The sequence below is a fragment of the Marmota marmota genome, unplaced genomic scaffold, assembly GCF_001458135.2.
Source record: "Marmota marmota marmota unplaced genomic scaffold, marMar, whole genome shotgun sequence".
In the NCBI taxonomy this organism is placed as follows: Eukaryota; Metazoa; Chordata; class Mammalia; order Rodentia; family Sciuridae; genus Marmota; species Marmota marmota.
This window is the reverse complement of record NW_025999949.1, coordinates 4,926,742-4,952,384: the sequence shown is the minus strand read 5'-3', so window position 1 is coordinate 4,952,384 and position 25,643 is coordinate 4,926,742. Positions and strand designations below refer to the sequence as shown.

The window sequence follows — 25,643 nt, the reverse complement described above, 5'->3', positions numbered from 1 at the left end:
TTTATTTATTTTTTGGTGTTGTTTATTTTTTATGTGGTGCTACAGATCGAACCCAGTGCCTCATGCATGCTAGGCAAGGGCTCTGCCACTGAGCTACAGCCCCAGCCCTATTTTGTGCCTTTTGATTCATTAATCTTTACTACCTAATTTAATTCCCATCCTATAATTCCCTTATCTCTTTAGAGAAAGAATATTAGCCCAAACTAATACTGACTTGGGGTAATAAGTGTCTAGCAACACAGCATTGCCAAACAGTTTAACAGTAATATATCTAAATAAGAAATCTCAAATTTATTTTGAAAATAGCTTTACTACATTTCTACTCACCCCTGCAATATGACAGAACGAGGGGCAAATAATAAAACACTGTTTCACCTCTGGATGGCTTCTTTCTTCCCCAGCAGGAAGTAAGGCTTTTCTTCTTCTGTGCTACTACAGAATCCTGCTAAGACATCATAATGTTCTCAATTACTTGTTTCCATGTTTATCTCCTTTGAGACAGAGCTCTAAGACTCTTATAAATTGAATACAGAAACTAAATATGGACAATATTAAGGCCTTCCTTTTTGAGTTTTTATGAGAATTGAAGGTAAATTAATTTCAATTAAGTGCATAAAAATCATTTGTAGTGTAGTGAGTGTTCAATAAATATTAGCTGCAATTGTTACTAGTATTAATAAAACCTGTGCCCTTACACCCAGGCTTGTCTTGAGTATCTCTGTGGGTGGTGTATAATTCAGGGAATGCAGAAAATGAAATTTAGGGGCTGGAGCAAAATGAGTTCATTTCCAGACATTGTCTTCAGTGATTATGAAGCAATCCAAGTATGCCTTTGACTCAAAACACATACACACACACACACCCACATAAACACACAGCTAAGACTCAACACATGTTGAATAAATGAAAGAATGTTCATTCTATACATTACTCACTCTTTCATTCATTGAAAAAGAGTTCTTGGCCCTGATTTAATCCAAGCTATTCAACAACTTTAATGGAAGGGATCAAAGCAAACAATGTTTTTACTTTTTAAAATATATACACTATTAGCACTATTAGGACTGTCATAATAACAAAAAACTGGAAAACACTGACCCATTATGTTTTGAAATCTTTGTCACCAAATAGACAAGTACTTACTTAGGACTTTCTAACATGGGGCTGTAAGACCTACTATGAATCACCAGTGTTTACTGAGTTGCAAAGAATTTTTTGATTCACTACTTGAACCTTCAAGCTCGTCTGAATATTTTCTAAAGATAAAAAGATCTTCATTTCCTGATTATTCTTTCTGGCTCATGACAATAATTAAGGTTTTCCCCTTCCTATTCTTTGAAAATAAGGTGATGAGAGGAGATTATAAAAGAACAGGTCAAAGAGCAATCTGCTTTGTTTCCATCAAAGAAAAGGGTCACATAGCAGGAACTAAGTTACAAGACTTGATTAATAGCAAGGCACTGGAAACCTAAGGGGCTATAATAAATCTTTTCTATTTAGTTACTTAGGTTTCTCTACCTCCTTAAGTAACCCTTTCATATTGCCACCATCCTTATTTCCTTCCTCTTGGTTCTACCCTAACATGCTCACTTGTTAAAACACATCTGTGCATTTTATTCCAAAAGATTTGAAGTGGTAAAGTTACATTTCAAAATGGTCAAAATCATGCTCCCATTTCTAGATTAGTAAAAGGCTTGAATTACAGGAAATTGCTCGTCATTACCAGTCAGGTTCTGTTGTGTACAAGTCATTGGACATCACTATGGAAACCACAGGTTGTAGCAGCAGGTAATGCCAGTGACTCAGCAGGTGGGACTTCTCATGGCAGTTAACACCAAATGTCCTGACAAGAAGCCAGGCAAATATAGTATGGTTGGTTCATTTTTTAGGTGGTCCATAAACTAATAGTTCACTAGGCTAAGGTACAACCAGGTCTTAGATATGTCAAAACACAAGCAGGGAAAACAGAAAAAGAAAGGCAAGTAAAGTGATGACAGGGAAAGAAAAAAACACATATTCATATTTACTATTAAACTAGAGCCAGTACTTTTATTTGTAGAGTTCCCAGTTCAAAGCAACAATTAATTACACATCAGGATTGGTAGGAATATCAAATATTATTTCACAACTGCCACTATGTGTTTCTTTTTCTCTGACACAATTGGCACAGATCCAGGCTTGCTATGTTTACGACGATTCAATTCCCTAGAAATAAACAAAATAAGCAAGTTTATGAGAAATCATCTTAACCAAAGAAAATGTTCTCAAAAAATCATAAAGCATTTTCTTTCACCAGAAAAATGACTATTGAAAAAAATTTCACAATGAGAATACGTAAAAAGGTGATGTTCTTAACTAGAAATAAACTTGTTACTTATTTGCGTTTTAGCAGTATTCTTTATTAGTCTAAAACAAACCTGCCACAGTTACTAAAAAACAAACGATTTGATCCTATTCCAACATCTAACAAAAGAGCAAAATAATAGTCATTTTTATAGTTTAAATTTTAAAAAAGAGCTCTGACTTATTAAAATTTCTATTAATACTTTGCATTATGTGCATTAATTCAAGTGTTTCAAAGAGAATATTCCACAGGAGAAATGGCAGTGCAGGGGCAGTTCTGCTTTAGATACAAAATGTTAGATCTCAGGGGCTGGGGAGGTGGCTCAAGCGGTAGCGTGCTCGCCTGGCATGCGTGCGGCCCGGGTTCGATCCTCAGCACCACGTACAAACAAAGATGTTGTGTTGGCCGAAAACTAAAAAATAATAATAATAATAAATAAAAAAAAAAAAAAAATGTTAGATCTCAAATGTTACGTGAAGTATATTAGGAACTCTTATACTCACTGCTTTCACTTTTGCTGAAAAAAGAAAAAAAGAAAAAAGAAAAAAGGGTGTGGGGGAGATGGGAAAGTCAGAAAAGGGAACCGTGACACAGTCATTTGCCTCAGTACATACTTTCGTCTACGAGCTTCCTTCATGATGCGCTGCTCCTGAATCTGGCTGTAGATAGATTTTGGTAGATGTCGATGACGAGCTATACGTTTTATATGAGGATGATATTGAAATTTCTCCTTTAATTTCTGGTTATAATCCTTAGCTGCTTTTTCTCTTGATGTAAGCTAAAAAAAGAAAAATGCATTTTGGTATCTTAATGAGTAGCGCATTGGTTTTGTGTATTTGTGCCTTTTACAAAGTTATATTCATAACATGACCCTGTTAGCACCACATTTCCTTTTAGATAGCACATCCACAATGTGGATAGATGCCAACAAATGAAGCACAACAGTGCTATGAAGTAGGGCTGAGCGCATCACTGAGGTAGGCCTTCCTTGTAGGTATAAACAACACATGAAAAACACCTAAATCAATTACTCAATAATTTTTTTTCTGAAAATAGGTATGCAAAGAGAAAAGGAAAAAAAGTATCTGACTTCATAATAATTAGGTTTTGTTTAATGTTAAGGATACTACAAATCAGGGAACATATATTGATGAACTAAATTCAGGCACAAGGCAATACTTACTAATCATTAAACTTAAAATTAGAATTGCCTTTAATTACAGCTTATTATACCTTGATTTTCCTTCTGGGCCTAAGGAGAAAATAATTCGTACTTAACCTTTACTTCTTATTTATTTATTTATTTATTTTTTAAAACATGGTGTCATTTTTAAAATACCTTTGTTTGTTTATTTATTTTTATTTAATGCTAGAGATTGAACCCAGTTCCTCACCCATACTAGGCAAGCGCTTCCCACTGGACCACAATTCCAACCCTTAACCTTTACTGCTTACTTTAATATTTGTTTCTGATAAAAATATTCTGTACGCTTCTTATATAAAATGTGGTACATTCAGAAAAAACATTAAAAACAAAACAAAAACCAATCACAATCCCACAACCCAAAGGTAATTAGCCAATGATAATATCTGCTGTATTTTCATTGAATCTTTTTTAAGTCTGAAGCTTTTTATTTTTTCTTTTTAACATTTTTTTAGTTGTAAATGGATCTTTTATTTCATTTGCTTATTTACATGCGGTGCTGAGGATAAAACCCCAGGGCCTCATACATGCCAGGCAGATGCTCTACCACTGAGCCACAATTCCAGCCCCTAAAGTCTGAAGCTTTCTGTATTTACCTTTTATGTAAGTGTTTTAGTGGCTTTGATATTAAAGAGATCTTACAGTGACTTTAAACCTTTGATCTACCAATTACTAGTCTGCTAACAGAAGAGAGAGGCTTCTAAATTTTAAGCTTCTAGTCCCTACATCTTCACTACCTACCTCAAGGAAGACACAAAGAAACCAAGTACGTTCAAATATTACCAAATAGTAGCTTTGTTTGTTTTGTTGCTACCTTTTTTTTTTTTTTTTTATCACAGAGGTATCAATTTCATCAAAATACCTAAAGAACTTCAAATAAATCTTAAGAACTTCAAATAAATCTCTTTATAACATTGTGATATCCATGATAATAAATTAACAACTAACTTTATGGAGATGAAAGAAAATGGGGTCTCTTACCACACCCAATTTTTCAGAAGCATTAGCTTTCCAGAGACGAATGTTCATTTCATCAGACCCACACATAATGTACTTGCTGTCAGAAGTCCACTTTACACATATAACATGTTGCATTCGTTTTGTGTGATACACTTCTCTACAGAAGAAGAAGTAAGTTAAAACTCTAGGGATTTTAGTATAGATTTTCTTCACCCATTGCCTGCTAAGTATCCAGGATACCATTTTTTAATCCTAAGGGACTATATATAAAAGGAAAATTCAAGTTCATTTCAATGTGTTTTTACTGAATCAAATTAATACTGTTCTGTGCTAAATTCTAGGGAATTTAAAAACAATTCCTCCCCTGGAAGAATTTATAATCCAATAAAAAAAAAATACAAACAAATTAAGCAAAATCAGATGTATAGAGAATTTCACAAAATATATGATTGCAAATACAATAAAATTTTAAAGTTGGGGTAACTTTGTAACAATAAAAAATGGCTTGCTCTTAATAAGCCCTTTTGCCCATTTCCACTTCAGTTCAGGTCAACAATTACCCTCCCATCCCAACACTCAAAAACTAGAAAAAAAAAACAATAGCATTCAAAGAGCACCTTGTGATCTGCTGAATCTGATGTGTGATTTTTTTTTGCCTCCGCACATTGTTTAAAAGCTTAATTGAAGTGAGAGTTGATTTACATGTGTGAAAAGAAAGGGAGGGCTACAAAAGTGTCTTATAAGTTGAGGTAAGAATCATTTTATAGTCAAATTTGATACCTATTTGTGAAACATGCTAAGTGAATTCACAGAAGATACTATATTGGGAAATGTTAAAAACAGCATTTTAAAGCAAGTTAAAAGATTAGGTCAGGAAAAATAAGCTAAGACTTTTGGGGAAGTGAATTTTCCAAATCTGGACTAAATGACTGAAAATGCAGATTACATTAAGGGAAACGAAAGAGGCTCAACAAATTATACACAGGAGAAGAAAACCCATAGAGGACAACCACATCAAATATAATTCTTATCAATAAAAGTAGCTCTAATGTATAACCACCCAACTAGTCTTTTATGTTATTTCTAAGAGTTATGTTTAATCAGTATGATAAATCATAAGAAATCTACTTTTTAAAGGGGGGAGGATGGTTAAACAGAACAGCCTATTAAATGAAAACTGGATGACATTGACTGCTTTTTCTTCTTTCTTAAAAGCCCCTCTTCTTCCCACAGCAATACAATGTGTTTAAATTTATGGAAATCCAATCAGACTTTAGTAATTATTAGAAAATAACTTGTGGGCTGGGATTGTGGCTTAGTGGTAGAGCGCTTGCCTGGCAAGTTTGAGGCACAGAGTTCCAGCTTCAGTACCACATAAATGTAAAATAAAGATACTATGTCCACTTAAAACTAATATATATATATATATATATATTTTTTTTTTTTTGAAAAACTTGTTCAAACCAGTGAAATCGAATGGTTAGACATTTAACTAACTTAGAATCATCCTTAATGGTAAACTATGCAGAGTTCTTCTTGTTCACATACATGCTAGATTTTATAAACTATACTATTAAGAAACAAATACATTATAAAAATTTAAATTCTTTAGTAGTCAAAATAAACTATTTTTCCCCAAAATGAACTAATTCTTACAGTGAATGTACTTGTTTAATACCTGTATAATATTTGTAAATACTGAATAAAATCTTCAGAGAAACCTACTTCCAACACTGACTTAACCTTAGTTTAAAAAAAAATCACTTTAAAATAATACATTTTAAGTCAGGTTTGACAGCTTGTAATCCCAGCTACTAGGAAAACTGAAGCAGGAGAACTATACGCTTGTAATTATTATATTTATATATATAACATATATATAAAGTATATATATTTATATATATAAATACATAAAATACATATAAATCTTTTTATAAATATATAAAGATTATAAGAGGTCAGCCTGCGCAACTTAGTGAGAATTTGTTTCAAAATAAAAAAGGACTGAAGGTGTGGTGGCGCATGCCTGTAATCTGAGCAGCTCAGGAGGCTGAGACAGGAGGATCACGAATACAAAGCCAGCTTTAGCAATGGCAAGGCGCTAAGCAACTCAGTGAGACCATGTCTCTAATAAAATACAAAATAGGGCTGGGGGTGGGGCTCAGTGGTTGAGTGTCCCTGAGTTCAATTCCTGATATCCAAAAAAAAAAAAAAGTTGAGGTAATAATGCAGCACAGTGGCAGAGCACACCTGGGTTTAATTTCCCATAGTGGAGAATACAAAACAAAACAAAAAAACCCATACTTTTTTGATTTTCAAAGGAAATTGTTTTAAAAATATAGATATTAAAAAAGCTGCCTAGGCCTGAGTTGCTTGATGCACATAATGAGAGGAAACAACAGCAGACCATGGAAACAAAGTGGGATGAGCTTTCAAGCAGATGAAGCAAAGGTCATAGGGAATACCATTTATATCTAAACACAACAGGAAGCAGCATATATTAAGATGATGATTACAAAATCTCCAAATGACATCAGGAAAAAAATTCCCTGGAAATGAGGATAAGAACTTCTATATACAATTCCAGAATAATTTGACCTTATCTGCATTTAGCCAGCCACGTTGGCTTAGGAATAATTCAACCCCAACTCAGCAACTAGGTCTTTGAGATCAAAGGTAAATACACAAATACATATTCCCATTTCTCTAACTTTTTGCTTGTTTTTCATTTCTTGTCTTTATGCATCATGTTAGAAAAGTATATTGTCCTACTATCTTCAGACGTTCTGGTGACAAGAAATTATGAAGGACTATAGTCTCTTGATTCTTAACAGTCTTGCCTTGGGCCTGACTAAATTATCCCCACAAACCATTCAAGACAATGTGGAAAATATTAAGGCAGTTGCAAAGGAAGCAATAGCCATATAAGAACAAATATCAGTATTTCTACAATGAAGATGATGGAATAAAGATCAAAGTCATCAGAATGCTCTTTTCAGTATGCCTTTAACTCAAGTTATCTTCAAAATCAGATTAAACAATGATGATGATAATTGTTTCCCAGCAATTAATGATACAAAGTGTGGGAATCAATGTGGCTTCCTTGAATCAAGAATAGAGAACCATGCAACTATCACAAGTTAAAACACTGAAGAGCAAGACAAGCAAATCAGCTTTGACTGAAAAAGGCATGGAAGAATTGCATGACTCTTAGGCGACAATGTCTCAAAGATCTTTTTGTGGTGAACACAGGGCTGAACAAAGTTGAGGCAAATGAGGTACTTGCTGTCTGAATTTTAAGAAGGCATTCATGCTCAAGGTGGTATATATACAGGCCCAACCCTGAGAACAAGAAACTTCTTAAATTCTGCCCCAATGCACCTAATTTGTCTTTCCCTAGTCCTGACCCTGCTGGAACAGAAAGAGGGTGTGTTAGGAAAAGGGTAGGATATGTCTTTGAAAACAAACATCATTCTTCCATAAGGTTCAGAAACCTACTAAACCACAGGCTTAATTTATCATTAAGAGTAATGATCAAAATTCTCACCACTGAACTAAAATGTTGAGCATCTTCATCTGCTGTAGCTACAACACTGAATTAAGCATGCTCTAATTTTTAAAAGTGAACAAACGGTCTGAGAAAGATTCTCTGCTACTATCAACATTCAGGAAGCTGATAAAGTGTGTTGCCATTTCCACATGCTGTCACACAATCTCATTACACAGGTTTCTATTTTTTCCTTTCCCAGTCCTGCATTTTACTACTTTTTTTCTTTTCCTTTTCTACTACCTTAATAATCCCTGGTTTTCTCCAACTAATTTTATCAACCAAGACCGGGACACTAAATGAAGTAAGAGTGTACACATACTCATACATGCATATGTGTGTGTGTGTGTGTGTGTGTGTGTTGCATTTTAGAGATTAATTTATTTTGTTTCTATTTTAATATGCAGTTGTCATATTAAAATGGAAGTGGTTGTATCTTTATTTTTGAGTGACACTACTATAATACTTGAATTCTCATAATTTTTGTAGAAAATTTTCCTTTGATTTACTTTAATTTGCTTTATATATATCTCTAGAAACATATCTAAGATATTATTACTAAGGAACAGTAAGAAGGTGTATCAAAGTGTTTTTTTGTTTGTTTGTTTCTTTTGGGCAGTACTGGAGATTAAACATAGAAGCCCTCTACATCTCTAGCCCTTTGTATTTTACTTTGAGAAAGGGTCTTACTAAGTTGCTAAAGTAGTCCTCAAACATGAGATCCTCCTGTCTTAGACTCCTGTGTCACTGGGATTACAGACATGTGCCACTATGCCTGGTATGAAAGTGCTTTGTAAGCCAAAGCACACTGCACATGCACAAGGGGCTGTGTCTTATACAGGAGCTAAGTTTTAAAGTTAGCCTAAAGGGGCTGTGGATACAGCTCAGTGGTGGAGTCCTTGTGCAGCATATAAGAGGTGCTAGGTTTGACACCCAGGACTGCTAGAAAAATAAAGTCAGTCAGTAAAGCAAAAAATCAAGTAAAAATAACCCTTGAAAGTCCCTTAAATTGTCATCGTTTTCTATAGATTACCTCAGTACAAAAATATAACACTGACATGGTGGTACATGCCTAGAGGCTGAGGCATGGAGGATCTCAAGTTCAAGGCCAATCTCAGCAACTTAGTGAGGCCCTAGCAACTTAGTGAGATTCTATCTCAAAAGAAAAAGGGGTAGGAATGAGGTTCAGCGGTAAAGCTTCCCTGAGTTCAATACCCAGTACCAAAAAAACCCAAAATACACACATACACACACATATACACATACAGTTGTATATATGATACCATATATTACAGATGTATAAATATATACTGTATTATATTTAGTAACAAACTGTATAGTAGAGAGCCAAGCTGTATAAGACAATATGAATCTCACACAAATAAGACTATGGGACAGCTGACAATTTTATTTGCTCTTTTAAATTTTGCATCGGTTGTAGACTGAGTCAGGAGGATACACACAATTTAAACAGACCAATATCAATGGATGAAATAGAAGAAGCAATCAAAAGACTACCAACCAAGAAAAGCCCAGGACCGGATGGGTATACAGCGGAGTTTTACAAAACCTTTAAAGAAGAATTAATACCAATACTTTTCAAGTTATTTCAGGAAACAGAAAAAGAGGGAGCTCTGCCAAATTCATTCTACGAGGCCAACATCACCCTGATTCCGAAACCAGACAAAGACACCTCAAAGAAAGAAAACTACAGACCAATATCTCTGATGAACCTAGATGCAAAAATCCTCAATAAAATTCTGGCAAATCGGATACAAAGGCACATCAAAAAAATTGTGCACCATGATCAAGTAGGATTCATCCCTGGGATGCAAGGATGGTTCAATATATGGAAATCAGTAAATGTTATTCACCACATCAATAGACTTAAAGATAAGAACCATATGATCATCTCGATAGACGCATAAAAAGCATTCGACAAAGTACAGCATCCCTTTATGTTCAAAACATTAGAAAAACTAGGGATAACAGGAACTTACCTCGACATTTTAAAAGCCATCTATGCTAAGCCTCAGGCTAGCATCATTCTGAATGGAGAAAAATTGAAGGCATTCCCTCTAAAATCTGGAACAAGACAGGGATGCCCTCTATCACCACTTCTATTCAATATAGTTCTCGAAACACTGGCCAGAGCAATNCGGCCAATTTGGAAAGCAGTATGGAGATTCCTGGGAAAGCTGGGAATGGAACCACCACTTGACCCAGCTATTGCCCTTCTCGGACTATTCCCTGAAGACCTCAAAAGAGCGTACTACAGGGATACTGCCACATCGATGTTCACAGCAGCACAATTCACAATTGCTAGACTGTGGAACCAACCCAGATGCCCTTCAATAGATGGATGGATAAAAAAAATGTGGCATTTATACACCATGGAGTATTACGCAGCACTAAAAAATGACAAAATCATGGAATTTGCAGGGAAATGGATGGCACTAGAGCAGATTATGCTTAGTGAAGCTAGCCAATCCCTAAAAAACAAATACCAAATGTCTTCTTTGATATAATGAGAGCAACTAAGAACAGAGCAAGGAGGAAGAGCAGAAAGAAAAGATTAACATTAAACAGAGACATGAGTTGGGACGGAAAGGGAGAGAAAAGGGAAATTGCATGGTAATGGAGGGAGACTCTCATTGTTATACAAAATTACATATAAGAGGTTGTGAGGGGAATGGGAAAATAAACAAGGAGAGAAATGAATTATAGTAGATGGGGTAGAGAGAGAAGATGGGAGGGGAGGGGAGGGGGGATAGTAGAGGATAGGAAAGGTAGCAGAATACAACAGTTACTAATAGGGCATTATGTAAAAATGTGGATGTGTAACCGATATGATTCTGCAATCTGTATTTGGGGTAAAAATGGGAGTTCATAACCCACTTGAATCTAATGTATGAAATATGTCAAGTCAAGAGCTTTGTAATGTTTTGAACAACCAATAAAAAAAAATTTGCATTGGTTGAATGTGAATGAGTAAGAAATAAGAAGCAAACAATGTTAATTGCTCTTATATTGCGTTAGTTAAAACTTATGTGAGTTCTTTATCAGCAAATTAAAAATTTCTAGAAAGTTTACTAATTACATAAATATAATGATCTGTTCAGTGAAAGAAACCACCTGATAGGCTAATGTTTTGCCCATAGATGATACAATGGAAGCTAATATCCCAAGCCATAATGCATGGGCGTAAGCCCCATCATATACACATAACCAGCCAGAACATTTAAGATTAGGACTCCCTCTCCACACACCCCCCAAAATCAAAGAAAAACAAGTAGTTTATTGGTTGTCACATACCTGCTCCGACTTCTGTCAACAGGAAAGATTCTAATAGATTTATCAAAACTAGCAGACACAAACTCTTTCCCAGTGGGGGAGTAATCCACATCAAGCACTGCAGATACATGATCCATGTGGACCATTAAAGGAGTGTCCAGTGCACGCATATCAAAAGTATATAAGCTGTAAAAGAATTTTAAAATTCTGATATAAATTTCTAGAAAAAGCCATATGTGTTTCTAAAAGGCATTAATGAAAATAAGACCCACTGATTAATCATGGGCATCTAAATAAATAGCTCAATTCTGAACACAGGCAGGCAAGAGACAAGGAAAAATATCAACTTTTTATTGCTCCTTAAGATTACACACACACACACACCACACACACACACACACACACACACACACTTTTTTCCTCATAATGTAAATAGAAAATGTGAAAATTTCAAAGAAATTACAAAGAATACAAAAATTACCTTTAACTCTATTACCCAGAGAAAGTCAGTTGGTACAATAAAGACTTTTAAACATCTTTTTTACCATGCTATTTAAATTTATATTTTTAATAAAATTGAGATTAACACGGTATCAAGCTTTATATTTTAATATAAAAATAATTTATATTTTTCTCATGAATATTTTCTCATATCATTAAATAATCTTTGAAAAGATTTTATTCTTAAATGAGTACAAATAATTTCTATTTTTTGAAACATAGTTTCCAATTTTAAAAAATAATGCTTAAACGAAACTCAAATATTTGAATTTGAATTAAAAACTGAAATTCAATTAAAGTTGGACAGATTTCTAAAGTAGGATTTTCACATCTGAAAGCAGGAGCATTTTTAAGGCTTGAGTTGAGAAATCATTTGCAACAAAGCTGAGTTAATTTATATTCCTATCAGTGACATACCAGGGAGCAGAACTATAAAGCTCTAAACAAACAAACATACATAAAAACAGTTATGCTGAGCTACAAAAATTTTTTTAAAAAGTGAACACAGCTTTTCAAGGGGTGTACCAAAATAAGAAAGTTACTTTATGCATAAATGGTAAAACCTACTGACTTTTGAGTTTCAAGATTAAAAATAATTTTTAACAACTAAAATAGTGCCCCAAATGAGCCAACAAAGACAATGGATAAAAGTAATACAGCATTACAGTGACCAATAATACCAAAATATTTCAAGATGCTAAGATTACTGAGTTTAAGTTTTAGAAAAAAGAAGGTATCTTCCCCAAAGTTATGTAATAATCACAAAAGAAAGTATAATAACTGTAGTAAAAAATCTGATGGACGTCACCGTAATCAAGGTTAATATTATCATTAGTAAAACATACTGACATCAAGTACCAAATCTTTACATGATACAGTTATGATCTATATGTGAAATGTCCCCCAAAAGCTCAGGTGTTTAAGACTTGGTTCCCAATGCAGTAGTGTTAATGGTGGGGGCCTTTGGAAGGTGATTGGTTCATGAAGGCTCTAACCTTATCAGTGGATTAATCTACTAATAAATTCCTAAATTAAAGGTTGAGAGGTGGTAGAAACTGCAAAGTTGTACAAAGTAGGTCACTGGGGTAATCTCCACTTCTTTCGTGACCCCCATGAGGTAAATACTATTCCTCTGCCATGAGTTCTACAAGCAACATTGGACTGAAACCTCAAAAATCTGTGAGCCAAAATAAGTATTCTCTTCTTTTGTTTTTCTCAGGTATTGTCACAGCAAAAGAAAGCTGATTAACATACTAAGACAGGCACATCAATTTTGTGGTATTCTTGACAAAAACATAACTTCTATCTAATAATGAGAAAACATTAGCTAAACCCAAATTAAGGGCAGTTTTCAAAATAAGTGAAAGGTAAGTCCTCTTCAAAAGGACTAAGGTTCCGAGCATAGTGGCACATGCTTGTAAACCCAGAAGGTAGGGAGGCTGAGGCAGGAGGCTCATGAGTTCAAAGCCAGCCTCAGCAACTTAGTGAGGCCCTAAACAACTTAGCGAGACCCTGTATCTTAATAAAAAATAAAAAGGATGTGCCTTAGTGGTTAAGCACCCCTGGTTCAATCCCTGGTACCAAAAAAAAAAAAAAAAGTACTAAGTATTATGTACCAAATGTTGGTATGTCTTCTCAGAATTCATATGTCGAAGTCCAATCCCCAATTGTGATGGTATTTGGAGGTAGGGTCTTTGGGGAAACAATAAGGTCATAAAGGAAGAGATAGAATCTGTGCCCTCATAAGAAGAATCCAGAGAACTAGCCTGCCCTAAGAAAGGAAGGGAAGAAGAGGGGAGGAGAGAGGAGGGGAGTTCAAGAGTGGATGGCTGGATGCAACCTAGAAGAGGGCCTTTATCAGAACCTGACTATGTTGGCACCTAGATCTCCAACCACCAGGTTCCTAAACTCTGAGAAATAAATGTGTGTTGCTTAAGCCACCCTATTTCATGGTAATTTGTTGCAGCAGTCTGAACTAAGATATAAGGTTACAGAAGATGAGAAAAGACTGAAAAACAGTTATAGATTAAGTAGACTAAGGAAACATGACAATTAAATTCAACCTGAGATCCTGCATCAGAACCCTGAATAGAAAAAGAACACTGCTGGAAAAACTGGTGATGGAATAAAGTCTGTAGCTTAGTTAATAGTAGAAATGTACCAATGGTAACCTCTGGGTTTTGCTATGATTATGTTGTGTAAGACATTACCATTAGGGGACAATGACAACATGTCATATTTTTGCAATTTTTTAGTAAACCTAAAATTATTTCAAAGGTATGTTTTTAAAAATCAATACTTGCCAGGCTCAGTGGCACACACCTGTAATCCCAGCAGCTGGGGAGGCTGAGGCAGGAGCAAGATCACAAGTTCAAAGCCAGCCTCACCAAATTATCGAGACCTTAGGCCACTCAGTGAGACCCTTTCTCCAAATAAAATACAAAAAAGTGCTGGGGATGTGGCTAAGTGGTTAAACATCCCTGAGTTTAATACCCGGTACGAAAAAAAGAATTGCACTGCTCTTTAAGAAATAATTTTTTAAACTTTTAAAGAATTGTCACCCAAGATCATACTGATTTTTGAGGTTAAATTTTTGAGTTGACAACTGCTTCACAATGTTACCTGCCTAGTACAACAGTTCTCAACAAGGTTTGAGTTATGAGACTCTTTAGGGATCATCTATATCAAAGTTCTCTTCTTACGGATGATAAAACTATGACAAAGAATTAGTTTAAATGATGTGCCCAACTTTCTACAGCAATTACTGCTTGACCTAGATTCTAACTTGGGTTTCTAATTCAGAACAATTAGAATATTTAAAGGACATTTATAAAAGAAGGAAAATATTTACATATACAGAAAAGGGATACCACAGCAAGATGATTTTCAAGTAAAAGCAATTATGGGACATTCTAACAATCACTTCTTATACTGTTCTTTGTTCTGGGTGCTATGATACATAACTCTTCCCAAGGCAAGAAATTCCAAGGAAGCTCTGAAAAAAGTCCACCTTGTCAAAATAGCTAATGAGAATGTACTTTATTAAAGTGGTCACAATACTGCAGTATTACTCTTATCATTCATTGCCTTTAATTGGAACACTGTCATTTAATTTTAAAACATCAATAAAAGCAAAAAAGGATTTCGTTTAGTGTGAGTGGTTACTGCTAGTTAATAACCAACCAACTGTGCGTCTTTGTAGTACAGAAATCATAGGAGATGATTTTAGTCATTACCACTAAAACATTATGTAATAAATCGCATTTATGAACTAATATTACTGTTTATGCTTTCACATCTATAAAGTGGAATACAAAATTTAAATACAGAATATCTAAGTTCAATCCACCACCAAACTTCAACCTTCTCCAACGAAACAAACAAACAAAATTATTAGGAACCTACCATATACGTAGTACTACAACAAACGTATTGGATAAGAATTAGCAGGTTAATCTCTCTGCTTCAATATCCTAAAAAAGGTGATGTTTGTTTTTGTTTTCATCTTTCAAGAAAAGATGAAATAAGAGCCACTGTGCAATGCTTCAACAAATGTTAAAACATTACATAAGGAAACAAAATTCTACATAGATCAAGAATATAAGGCTGCTGCGGGCACAATGGCTCATGCTTTGTAATCCTAGTGGCTCAGGAGGCTGAAGCAGAAGGGTTGCAAGTTCAAAGCCAGACTCAGCAAAAGTGAGGCAACTCAGTGAAACCCTCCCTGTCTTTAAATAAAATACAAAATTGGGCTGGGGGATGTGGCTCAGTGGTTGAGTGCCTCTGAGTTCAACCCCACCCCACCCACCCCCCACCCCCCAAAAAAATAGAATAGAAGGCTGCTAAGTAAATTTTACACAACAGAGTCACAGAATAACCTATCCGCAAAAATATTAAGCTAAAAATTTCAAGTATAATTTTTCTTCTGCCTTAATACTGAAACAGTGACAGTTGATGGCATAAGTACATAAGTAAGAGCTACCAATATTTGTAGGCAGATGCCAGGTATGGTGGCACATGCCTGCAATCCCAGTGACTTGGGAGACTGACACAGGAGGATCATAAGTTCAAGTCCAGCCTTAGCAACTTACTGAGGCCCCAAGCAACTTAGAGAGACTGTCTCAAAATAAAAAACAACAAGAGTTAGGGATGTAGTCCAGTCGTAAAGTGCCTAAGTACCCCCTACCCACCCCAAATTGTAGGCAATTATTTTTGTTTCCATTAAAACATGATGGTTTAGTCTTTACGTATAGAGTATATCAAAGTACCAAACTTCATTCATAAAGGGCCAGGTAGTAAATATTTTTGGCCAAGTAGACCATAAGGTCTGTATCAAAATTATTCAACTGAGGCATTACAGCACAAAAGCAGCCATATCTAATACACACATAAATGGGTGTAAACAAACTGAAGTAAAACTTTTTATAAAAACACAACGCAGGATTTTTTCCAGAGGTTATAGTTTACTATCCTTGGTATACATCATTCTGAAAACAGAAAATAATTTTCTAAGAAGCCCTTCCAATTTTGAAATTATTTTTAATAAAACACATCAGTTTTCTAACTTGTATATGAAGGTATACTTACCTAGTAAAATATACTGTATTAGTAAAATGTATGCAATTGAGCCTTTTCTGATAGAATAAATTTTTACAAAAGAAAAACTTACTTGTAATCTTCATTTGCTGCAGTAAAAATAAAAGCTTCCATAGGGTTCCAACAGATTGTATTTGTTCTCATATCTAAGATAACCTGAGAAAGGAAGCACACATTAGCCTGTTAGTATGAAGTTAATTATCTTTAAAAAGAATAAATTTCCTTCTTCATTTCTTTTTCGCCCCCATTGATTGAAGCAAATATTTAATAAACATGTACTGTGTATACACTATCATTCAAGGAATGGGAAATCAATTAATAATTGTTTCCTGAATACACAGGCAGAGTGGCAAATATGAAAAGTAGAAAAATGGTTAATACCTTGTCCCTGAATTTCAAATAATTTAAATGATTAAGTATCAAATTAGGGACAAAATTAATGGTGAGTTTAGAATTAAAGTGCAGAAGAAATGTTTTCAAAAGACCAGCATAATTTGAACTCATTTATGATTACTAATAATTTAGAGTGCTTCTCAACAGAATGCCACTGGTATTTTGGGGAGGATAATCTTATTGTGTGTGATTGTCCACTGTAGGATATTTAACAAGCAGCTCTCCAATAACTGTTCTTCTCATGTTTGAACACTATACCTTGTGCGGGAACATAACCCGATTGAAAACTACTATATTTAGAAAAGATAACAAGAAACAATGACAAGGGTCAGGGATGTACCATGATTGGGCAACAGCACACATTAAACCCTGGGTTCAATTCCTAGTACCACAAAAAATAAAAATGAAAAATGAAGGAAGAGAAAACACAGTGACAGTAGAAACAACAATTAAAAAACAAAACAGTGTTTAATATACTCTGCCTATTGCCTGACTGACTGAAAAGAATAAACAGAGTGCAAACTGGATGGAACCAGTTATTTTCTACAACCTAAAAGTAGTGGAAGGGGCTGGGGATGTGGCTCAAGTGGTAGTGGGCTCGCCTGGCATGCGTGCGGCCCGGGTTCGATCCTCAGCACCACATACAAACAAAGATGTTGTGTCTGCCGAAAACTGAAAGATAAATATTAAAATTCTTTTTCCTCTCTCTCTCTTAAAAATAAATAAATAAATAAATAAAAGTAGTGGAACACCATTAAAAAATAGTACTCATTTTTCCACCTATGACAATATTTCTCTCCCTCTTCAGAATTAGCATAAATTGTATTAGCTTTGACATGTAAGTCCTGGAATTATCATCTTAGAACTGTTGGGAAGTCTATTACCTTGGATAAGATAGTGCCTGTCTAAAAAACAAACAAATAACAACAACAACAACAACAAAAAAAACACCCCGAAAACTAAATAGTACCCATAAGCATATATCTAAACAAATAAAGCTGGTTATGTGAATGAGTTCTAAAACTTTCAGGAATAAAATACTTTATTTATCATATATGTCATCTGATAATCATGAGGCCTGATATATTATTATATATTTCTAAGTAGTAATATACAAGATATGTCATTAAATAATTTTCAATTCAATAAGTACAAATTAGATGTCTAAGACATGCTGGCATCATAGAAGACACAGAAACTTAAGGGTCTCTACAGTGCAATGAGAAGCTGAGAGAATGCCACTCTGGGATATAAGACTATCTCTCTGAAAATAAAAATATCTGCTCCACATTTTCAGCTACTCAATTTACAGAGAAATGAAAAAGCAAAGACAAAATTGAAACTCACCTTTTTCAGAGGAGTAGCTTGCCTCATATCATATAGTACTATATTTCTATCAGAAGCACAACTTCCCAAAAGAAATGTCTAAAAATAATTATAATAATCACCAGTTAAAAGTCAGGCTTGGCAGCAAACCATGTCTATTCAGTGCACAAATGAATTAATAACCTTAATCTTTATGCTAAAACACCAAATTGTAATATTAAAGCTCATTTTATGAGGTTATAAATCATGTATAATCTTAGAAACCTAAGTAGTTTCATTGTGAAGTCCCCATGCATATATTTTAGATGCCAGTGATAACAGTGTGCAGCTAACACTGTTTTTAAATTTATAATAGAACACATTTTATTTATGTATTCTTCAACTTTGACTTGTTTAAGCTTTCACTACTATAAACAACACTTAAAATATTTCTACTCACTAACAGTTTTCCTTAGGAAAATTTCAGGAGTGACACTACTGAACTTAAAAGTATAAACAATTTCATGGCTTTGGATATTCAGGGCTACTTATTTTCTGAAAAGACAATATATACCGCAATGTGGGAATATGCTAATTTTACCGCAATACGACAGTCTTACGTAATGTCATTTAAAAGTTAATATCTGTTCTTTTGTTTGTGGTACTGGGGATTGAACCCCAGATACTCTATCACTGAAGGGTATCTCCAGTTCTTTTTGTTTTCTATTTTTGAAAGTGTCTTGCTAAGTTGCCAAGGCTGGCCTCAAACTTGTGATCCTCCTGTCTCAGGTTCCCTAGAAGTCACTACCTCTATTTGACAATATTTTCTTAACACGTAAATTTTCTGCTTTATTATAAGTTAAATATTTGTTAACTCTCTATATAAATTAGGCCTGTTCTTTGTCCAACCTTTTTAAGATGTTTCAAATATTTAGCTTATTCCTAAATCAGTTTTAAATGTGCAAGGTACTTATATAACCACTGACATTAAGTGAAAATAAGCCCTCTACTACCTAGTTCAGGAGCCCTAAATACTACCCTTTCTCTTCACTCATGGTTTCTAACACACAACTCTTCCTTCTGCCGACTATTTCATAGTGCAAATGGATCAGGACTTACTAAATTGGTGTATGGTCTGCTAACTCCTACTACTACTGAGCACATACTGTTCAAATCAACATCATAAAGCTAATGTTACAACCATGATTTCTTCTCAGACTTTTCCAAAAGCCTCCTCTCTCAATTGTTGCCTCTGAGAGCTGCCCTAGAGACCCCTCAAGTTTTCTTGGCTTTTCCTTATGTCATCTTAGGGTATGACCAGATTCCATTTCTAAACATAAAGACTGATCTGAGGAAAGCAAAAAAATCTACCTACTCTGAAAGTCAATTTTCACATTGTAAAATATGGGAACACTCAAGATAAATTTTTGGTTTTACTGAATACTAGGCTTCAATATTTTAACAGAAGATTAATTATTAATAATTAGAGTAGACAAACATACTCCATTTGTTCACAGCAACATGTCCTTTCCATTAAGTTTGATACAGGATAAGAGAAACACACACCATTTGTTTTTAGCACTCAGTTCATAGGTTTAATAATAAACAGGAGAATGAATAGAGCTATTATGTAGGCAAGTGTGACAAACATGGTTGCTAGGTCATGACTATTAATGAAACTTGGTTGCTAGGTCATGACTAGCAGTGACTTATGATTTCTGAATTGGCCATCAGCTCCTTTGACGTAGATGTTCACCAAAATAGAAAAGCAAAAGATTTGTCCCTTGAAAAGCAGAAATCCATCTGTCTGGGTTCATTATTTTTTATAGTAATATCATCATCATCTTGAATTTGAGTAGCATTTTAAAAAATGTTCACATACATTACTATAATTTATGCTCACAAAAACACCTATGACATACACTGAGAGATATAATTAAACTCATTTTAAAATAAAAAATATAGAGAAGAATTGTGATGTGGATAAAATCAATTCAAAGGTACACTGGCAGAAAATACAGTTTTGACTTGGCTCCACAGTAAGTGGGACATAAAACATTCTTTCAAGTTGCTTGTGTTTGTAGTCCTACACTGTAAAGCCAGCTTGGTCCTCTAGGCCGTACTTTACTCTATAACCAAGGGAAACATGAAGGAAGCTGGAGGATGGAATGAGGGTACAATAGAAAGAGATACTCTAGACTAGGAATTAGTAAACTTTTTCTGTAAAAGGTCAGAGATAAGTATTTTAGAATTTGTGGGCCATGTTACAGCAATTACTCAATGCTGCCATTATAGTGTAAAACAGCTACAGACAGTAAGTAAACAAGACAGCCAAACTGTGTTTTAGTAGTACTTTATAAAAACAGGCAATGGGTCACATCTGATCACAGATTGTGCTTTGCCAACCTCTGCTCTAGATCTGTAGCATCTCCTAGAAGTGTGTACATAGGCACATGTGGGTGGCAAGAAAGGTGTATTTAGACTGCTTTCTTGGCAATACTTCAAAGACACACTCACATCACACTACAGCACCTTATATTCTATTACATCACACAGTTCTCATTATTTGCTACTTTGACTTAATCTTTCTTCCCTCCTTTTACTAGTCTGAGTCTCTGAGGGTATAAAACTTACATATCAGGATTTTTGTTTACAGCACCTAATATGGTAGCCTCCTGATAACTTGTAAAATGAGATTATGCATGCTTTGATCTCTTTTTCTTTCTGAAGGAAAGCATCTCTACTGAGTGTTCTGAACAATGAATTCATCATTACTATGTGTTCTTTTTGGGGTGGGGGGACTGAACCCTAGGGTGCTCAACCACTGAGCCACATCCCCAGCCCTTTTTTATATTTTACTTAGGGACAGGGTCTTGCTAAGTTACTTAGGGTGTTGCTAAGTTGCTGAGGCTGGCTTTGAACTGGCAATCCTCCTGCCTCGGCCTTCGCAGCCACTGGGATTACGGGTGTGCACCACAACACCTGGCTATTAAAATGCATTCTAACAATAAAGCCCAGGAAAAGATCTGGAGTCTTTGCTAGCATAGACTCCAGGGAGCCTTCATTCCTAAATTCACACCTGAATAGATAATATGTAGTGGCCAATCTCTTAAGTCTTCTCTTAGACCAGGAAGGAACTTGGCAGACTTTTAAACAAAGAAAAATATCACTAATTATCACAGTATAATAATGATCATGCATGTTATTATGAAGCACTATATCCTTATGATTTATAAAGAAAACAATGCTCAATGTTGCTGTTTCTGACCTCCGATAATTTAAAAAAAAACTAACATTTTTCTAAAAGTACAATGAAATAATCAGTGAAACATGAGTGTTGAAGGTATACATAAATTCAAAGTTAAACAGTTGAGTATTTGCGTAGTTCTACCTCCATAAGCACACACACATCCTTTCTCTCAAAATGTTAACACACTGATGTCTGGAACTAAACTTCAGAGAAACATGTTGAGATTTGACAGAACTTGGATATAATCTGAAAAAAGTGATCAAATGCCAGAAAACCAATAAAATTTTAAAAACTCCTTTATCCAAAAGTTTCCTACACAGAGCTGAAATGATTAAATAACAACATATTTTTTAAAATAACATTACCTCAATTGGGTTAAACTTAACACTACTTATACTGTCATATCCCCAGGTCATTGAACATATAGGATTGGTTCTTTGTTCATCCCAAATGTCAACTTGCTGTCCACATGTGGCAAAAGCAGGATCTTTCCAATGATGATCAATTCCAGTATACACTGTCTTTAAAAGCAAAGAGATTGTTACAGATGGATGTTTCCACTACTATTTCAAATTTGCAGGCTAAAAATTTAAATACATCTATCCATACTTTCATTTTTAAGGAAATCCCCAAAACAAAACAAAACAAAAAAATGACTTCTTTTAAAGCCATTCCTGCAAGTGGAAGAAAGTATTCTAAAGAGTTAAAAAAAGATTTAAGAATGAACCCAATTTTGTTTTAGGAATTATCACCTGGGAATTATCTCCATCTTAAATTCATACAACACCTTCATGTCCCTTGGAACATTTGGAATTTCTTGATATCTGAGGCAGAACCAAAATATATACTAACCAGTATACTGCACTTGCTCTTAGCCAGAAGGTCAAGAAAAGATTAATCACAATACTGAAATAAAGTGGTGATTTAAAAAATTGGAACATATTTAGGTTAAAGAGTAAATCTAATTTTAGAATTTTGCCTCAACATAAAAATGTATGCATTATAAAACATGGATAGTTCAAACATTCTGAATTAAACTTAAGCTATGAAAACTAAACCATAGCATCTCATCTACAGAACAATTTGTAAGAAGCATCATACACTACACTTCTTCATTTCCTTCATTTTCTTTCAAGAAAATCTGAGCTGTGTAAGATCTATGATGATATAAAACCAAACAGAAGCTGAAGCATTATTTTTTCTAACCTCTACCTTGTAGATTTTATTCTATGTTGTTTTATAATAAATGTTCCTTTGTGTCCTATAGCTAAAAACAAATCAAGCCCTACTATAATAAACTCCAAAAAACTGTTCAAATTCTTTAGCTTTGAAGAAATGTAACTGAATTAAAAATTGCTTAAAATAGTTCAATTATTACAGAAAAAAACCTCTCATTTCATATTTACATTTTTTCCTTTCTGGAAATTATAATTATGAAATAATAAAAAGAGAGAAGAGTTTTAATAGGCAAATTACAAGGAAATTTAAATTTATACCTTTCCTAAGATTGTATGCAGTGGCTCTTCCTCTTCTCCACAGCCTGGTCTATCCATTTTCCATTGCTTCACAGTTTTGTCATCACCAACCTAGAAATATTTGTTTTATTATGATGGTAATGAACAACAGTTATAAATTAAAACTTGCCAACACATATCAAATTATAAACATCTCATTTTTAAAAAACCACACATACAATATTCTTCCTTTATCACATTTACTAATGCAGTTACATGCCACCCTTCTATGGAAAAGAATTGTGACACATACATGAAGTAGATAAAATTAAAAATAAAATAGCATAAGTAAAGTAAAAGAATAATAATAGGAAAAAGAAGGTCATAAATATGATGCAAAATGCACTCAGTCATAAGAATGTCACTTCAAATTAGGGAAAAATGGATTATAATAAATGGCTTGAATATTAGGTAAAGTTTAAGCCGATCTGATGCCATACATAATACAATGATATATAATTACAAATGTAAAAATGAAATAAGACATAAAAAAGCAAGAGAAAAGGCATTATTTATAATCTTGTAATAAAGCCCTTCTTCCTGTGACATAGGACTCTGCAAACTACTGAATTAGTGGTTTTCAAGGTCCCTGGAGGACCCTGAGAACTTTTGGGGGGTTCATAAGATCAAAATTATTTGCTAATGCTAGAAAAAGCATCATTTGTTTTCTCACCACGCTGACGGTTGCCTAGATTGTGACAAAACAATGGTGAGTAGACGTGTAGGCAGCTCAACCCCAAAAAGGCTAAGTAAAAATATATAATAACTTAGCTCTGAGTATTTGGTAGTCATATTTGAAATTAGGTCAAATAGGAATGCAAAACAGAAAGTGTAATATAACATGGTCTGTGGTTTAAAATATATAGTAATAATACATGTGGTACTGCATAACTATACATACACACATTGAGTATCCCTTGTCTGAAGGTAATTTTTTACAATATTTTTAATATGTACACATGAAACAGTTTTTATTGATGCACTGTAATTATACACAATTATGGCATTCATTATACATAACAGATTTTGATCAATTTCATTCTGCTTTTCCTTCCCATTCCCTCCCCAGATCTATTTGCTTTACTCTATTGATCTCCCATCTATTATTACTTTAAATTAATAAATTATATGTAAAAATGTGATTCACTGTGGTATATCTCTGTACATGGTAGATCTTGTTCCCCAGTACTCCTTCATGCTCTTCCTTCTCTCTTGATCCCTTCCTCTATTCTATTTGGTCTCCCATCTACTTTTATTGAAACTGTTTTATGGCATAAAACTTTCCACTTCTGGCATTATGCCAATGCTCAAAAACTTTCAGAGTTTAAAGTACTTCAGCTTTCAAATTAAGAATGTTTAAACTGTACCAAATTGCTAGTTTTAAAGTTTACACTTCTGGGCTGGGATATAGCTCAGCTGGTAGAGTGCTTGCCTCACATGCACAAGGCCCTGGGTTCAACCCTGAGCACCACAATAAATAAATAAATAAAGTTTATATTTCTATGTTATATAAAATTTATATTGAATTTTTAAACTTTTAAAAATTTTTTTTAGATATAGATGGACACAATACCTTTATTTGTTTATTTATTTTTATGTGGTACTGAGAATTGAGCCCAGTTGCCTCACACATGCGAGGCAAGGGTTCTACAGCTGAGTCACAACCCCAGCCCCTATACTGAATTTTTAATAAAAATAATGAGACATTTTTATCTACAAAAGGAACATGAATTTAGCTTTCTTTTTGCAGCAAATTAAAAAATGGAAACATTTCCAGCAAATCACTTCACATTACACAAAACATCAGAAAACTGATTAAAGACAGGTTTTGGCAATAGAATCAGGAATTTCTGGTTTTGAAGATACTAATAAATAGAATCCGTAACAACATCCTTACAATAGGCTAAAAGTATCTAGTTAGACTACATCTTATTAATAACTCTGAATCTGAGCTACTGACAACATACTAAAACTCAATTCTGAAATCTGATTCTACTGGGAGTTAGTAAGGTATAATCCGGATACCTGGGGCTTGGCCTATCGGGTTTTGACCAATGGGATATTTTAGCTTTTATAGAAAACAGGATAAACTGTGTCCTTGAACACACACCCCCTTGAGGCAATTTCTCTCAAAGCTTCTGATATAATATCTGCAAGCTCAAGACTGAACTTCCTTGTAAATGACTAAGATGCTGTACACAGTCTATTGAGTACAAGCTTCAGCAGAACATCAATCTTGAAAAAGGTTTAACAACACTTTGTGCAAACAAGAAAACATTCTGGTTAGAATATTTCATCTCCATGCTGGGTAAGCTAAGAAAGACCTTCTGATATTACAAACTGGGGTACCTTAGATATTATAAAAGTCAGTTGATCACGCATAAATCAAAGGCATTCCTGTATATCAGTGACAAATCCTCTGAAATGGAAATGAGGAAAACCACCCCATTCAGAATATCTTCAAAAAAAATAAAATACTTGGGAATCAACCTGACAAAAGAGGTGAAAGACTTATATAATGAAAACTACAGAACCCTAAAGAGAGAAATAGAAGAAGATCTTAGAAGATGGAAAAATATACCCTGTTCATGGATTGGCAGAACTAACATCATCAAAATGGCAATATTACCAAAAGTTCTCTATAGGTTTAATGCAATGCCAATCAAAATCCCAACGGCATTTCTTGTAGAAATAGAGAAAGCAATCATGAAATTCATATGGAAAAATAAAAGACC

The 25,643-nt window shown here is 34.3% G+C and overlaps 1 protein-coding gene across 2 annotated transcripts in view; it reads right to left on the bottom strand.

Annotated features, from left to right (window-relative positions):
• Window positions 1-2,022: 2,022 nt before the first annotated feature.
• The window catches only part of Dcaf13 (DDB1 and CUL4 associated factor 13), a 39,577-nt gene continuing 15,956 nt past the window's right edge, over window positions 2,023-25,643 (bottom strand). For both annotated transcript variants that reach the window (XM_015486356.2, XM_048801950.1), the window contains 8 exons: window positions 22,891-22,980; window positions 21,760-21,915; window positions 18,187-18,264; window positions 16,520-16,602; window positions 11,371-11,535; window positions 4,530-4,665; window positions 2,959-3,122; window positions 2,023-2,205 (listed from right to left, as the gene is read on the bottom strand). In XM_015486356.2, coding sequence (XP_015341842.1) covers window positions 2,118-2,205; window positions 2,959-3,122; window positions 4,530-4,665; window positions 11,371-11,535; window positions 16,520-16,602; window positions 18,187-18,264; window positions 21,760-21,915; window positions 22,891-22,980 — 960 coding nt within the window. In that variant the 3' untranslated portion in view covers window positions 2,023-2,117. The remainder of the gene's footprint in view (window positions 2,206-2,958; window positions 3,123-4,529; window positions 4,666-11,370; window positions 11,536-16,519; window positions 16,603-18,186; window positions 18,265-21,759; window positions 21,916-22,890; window positions 22,981-25,643) is intronic.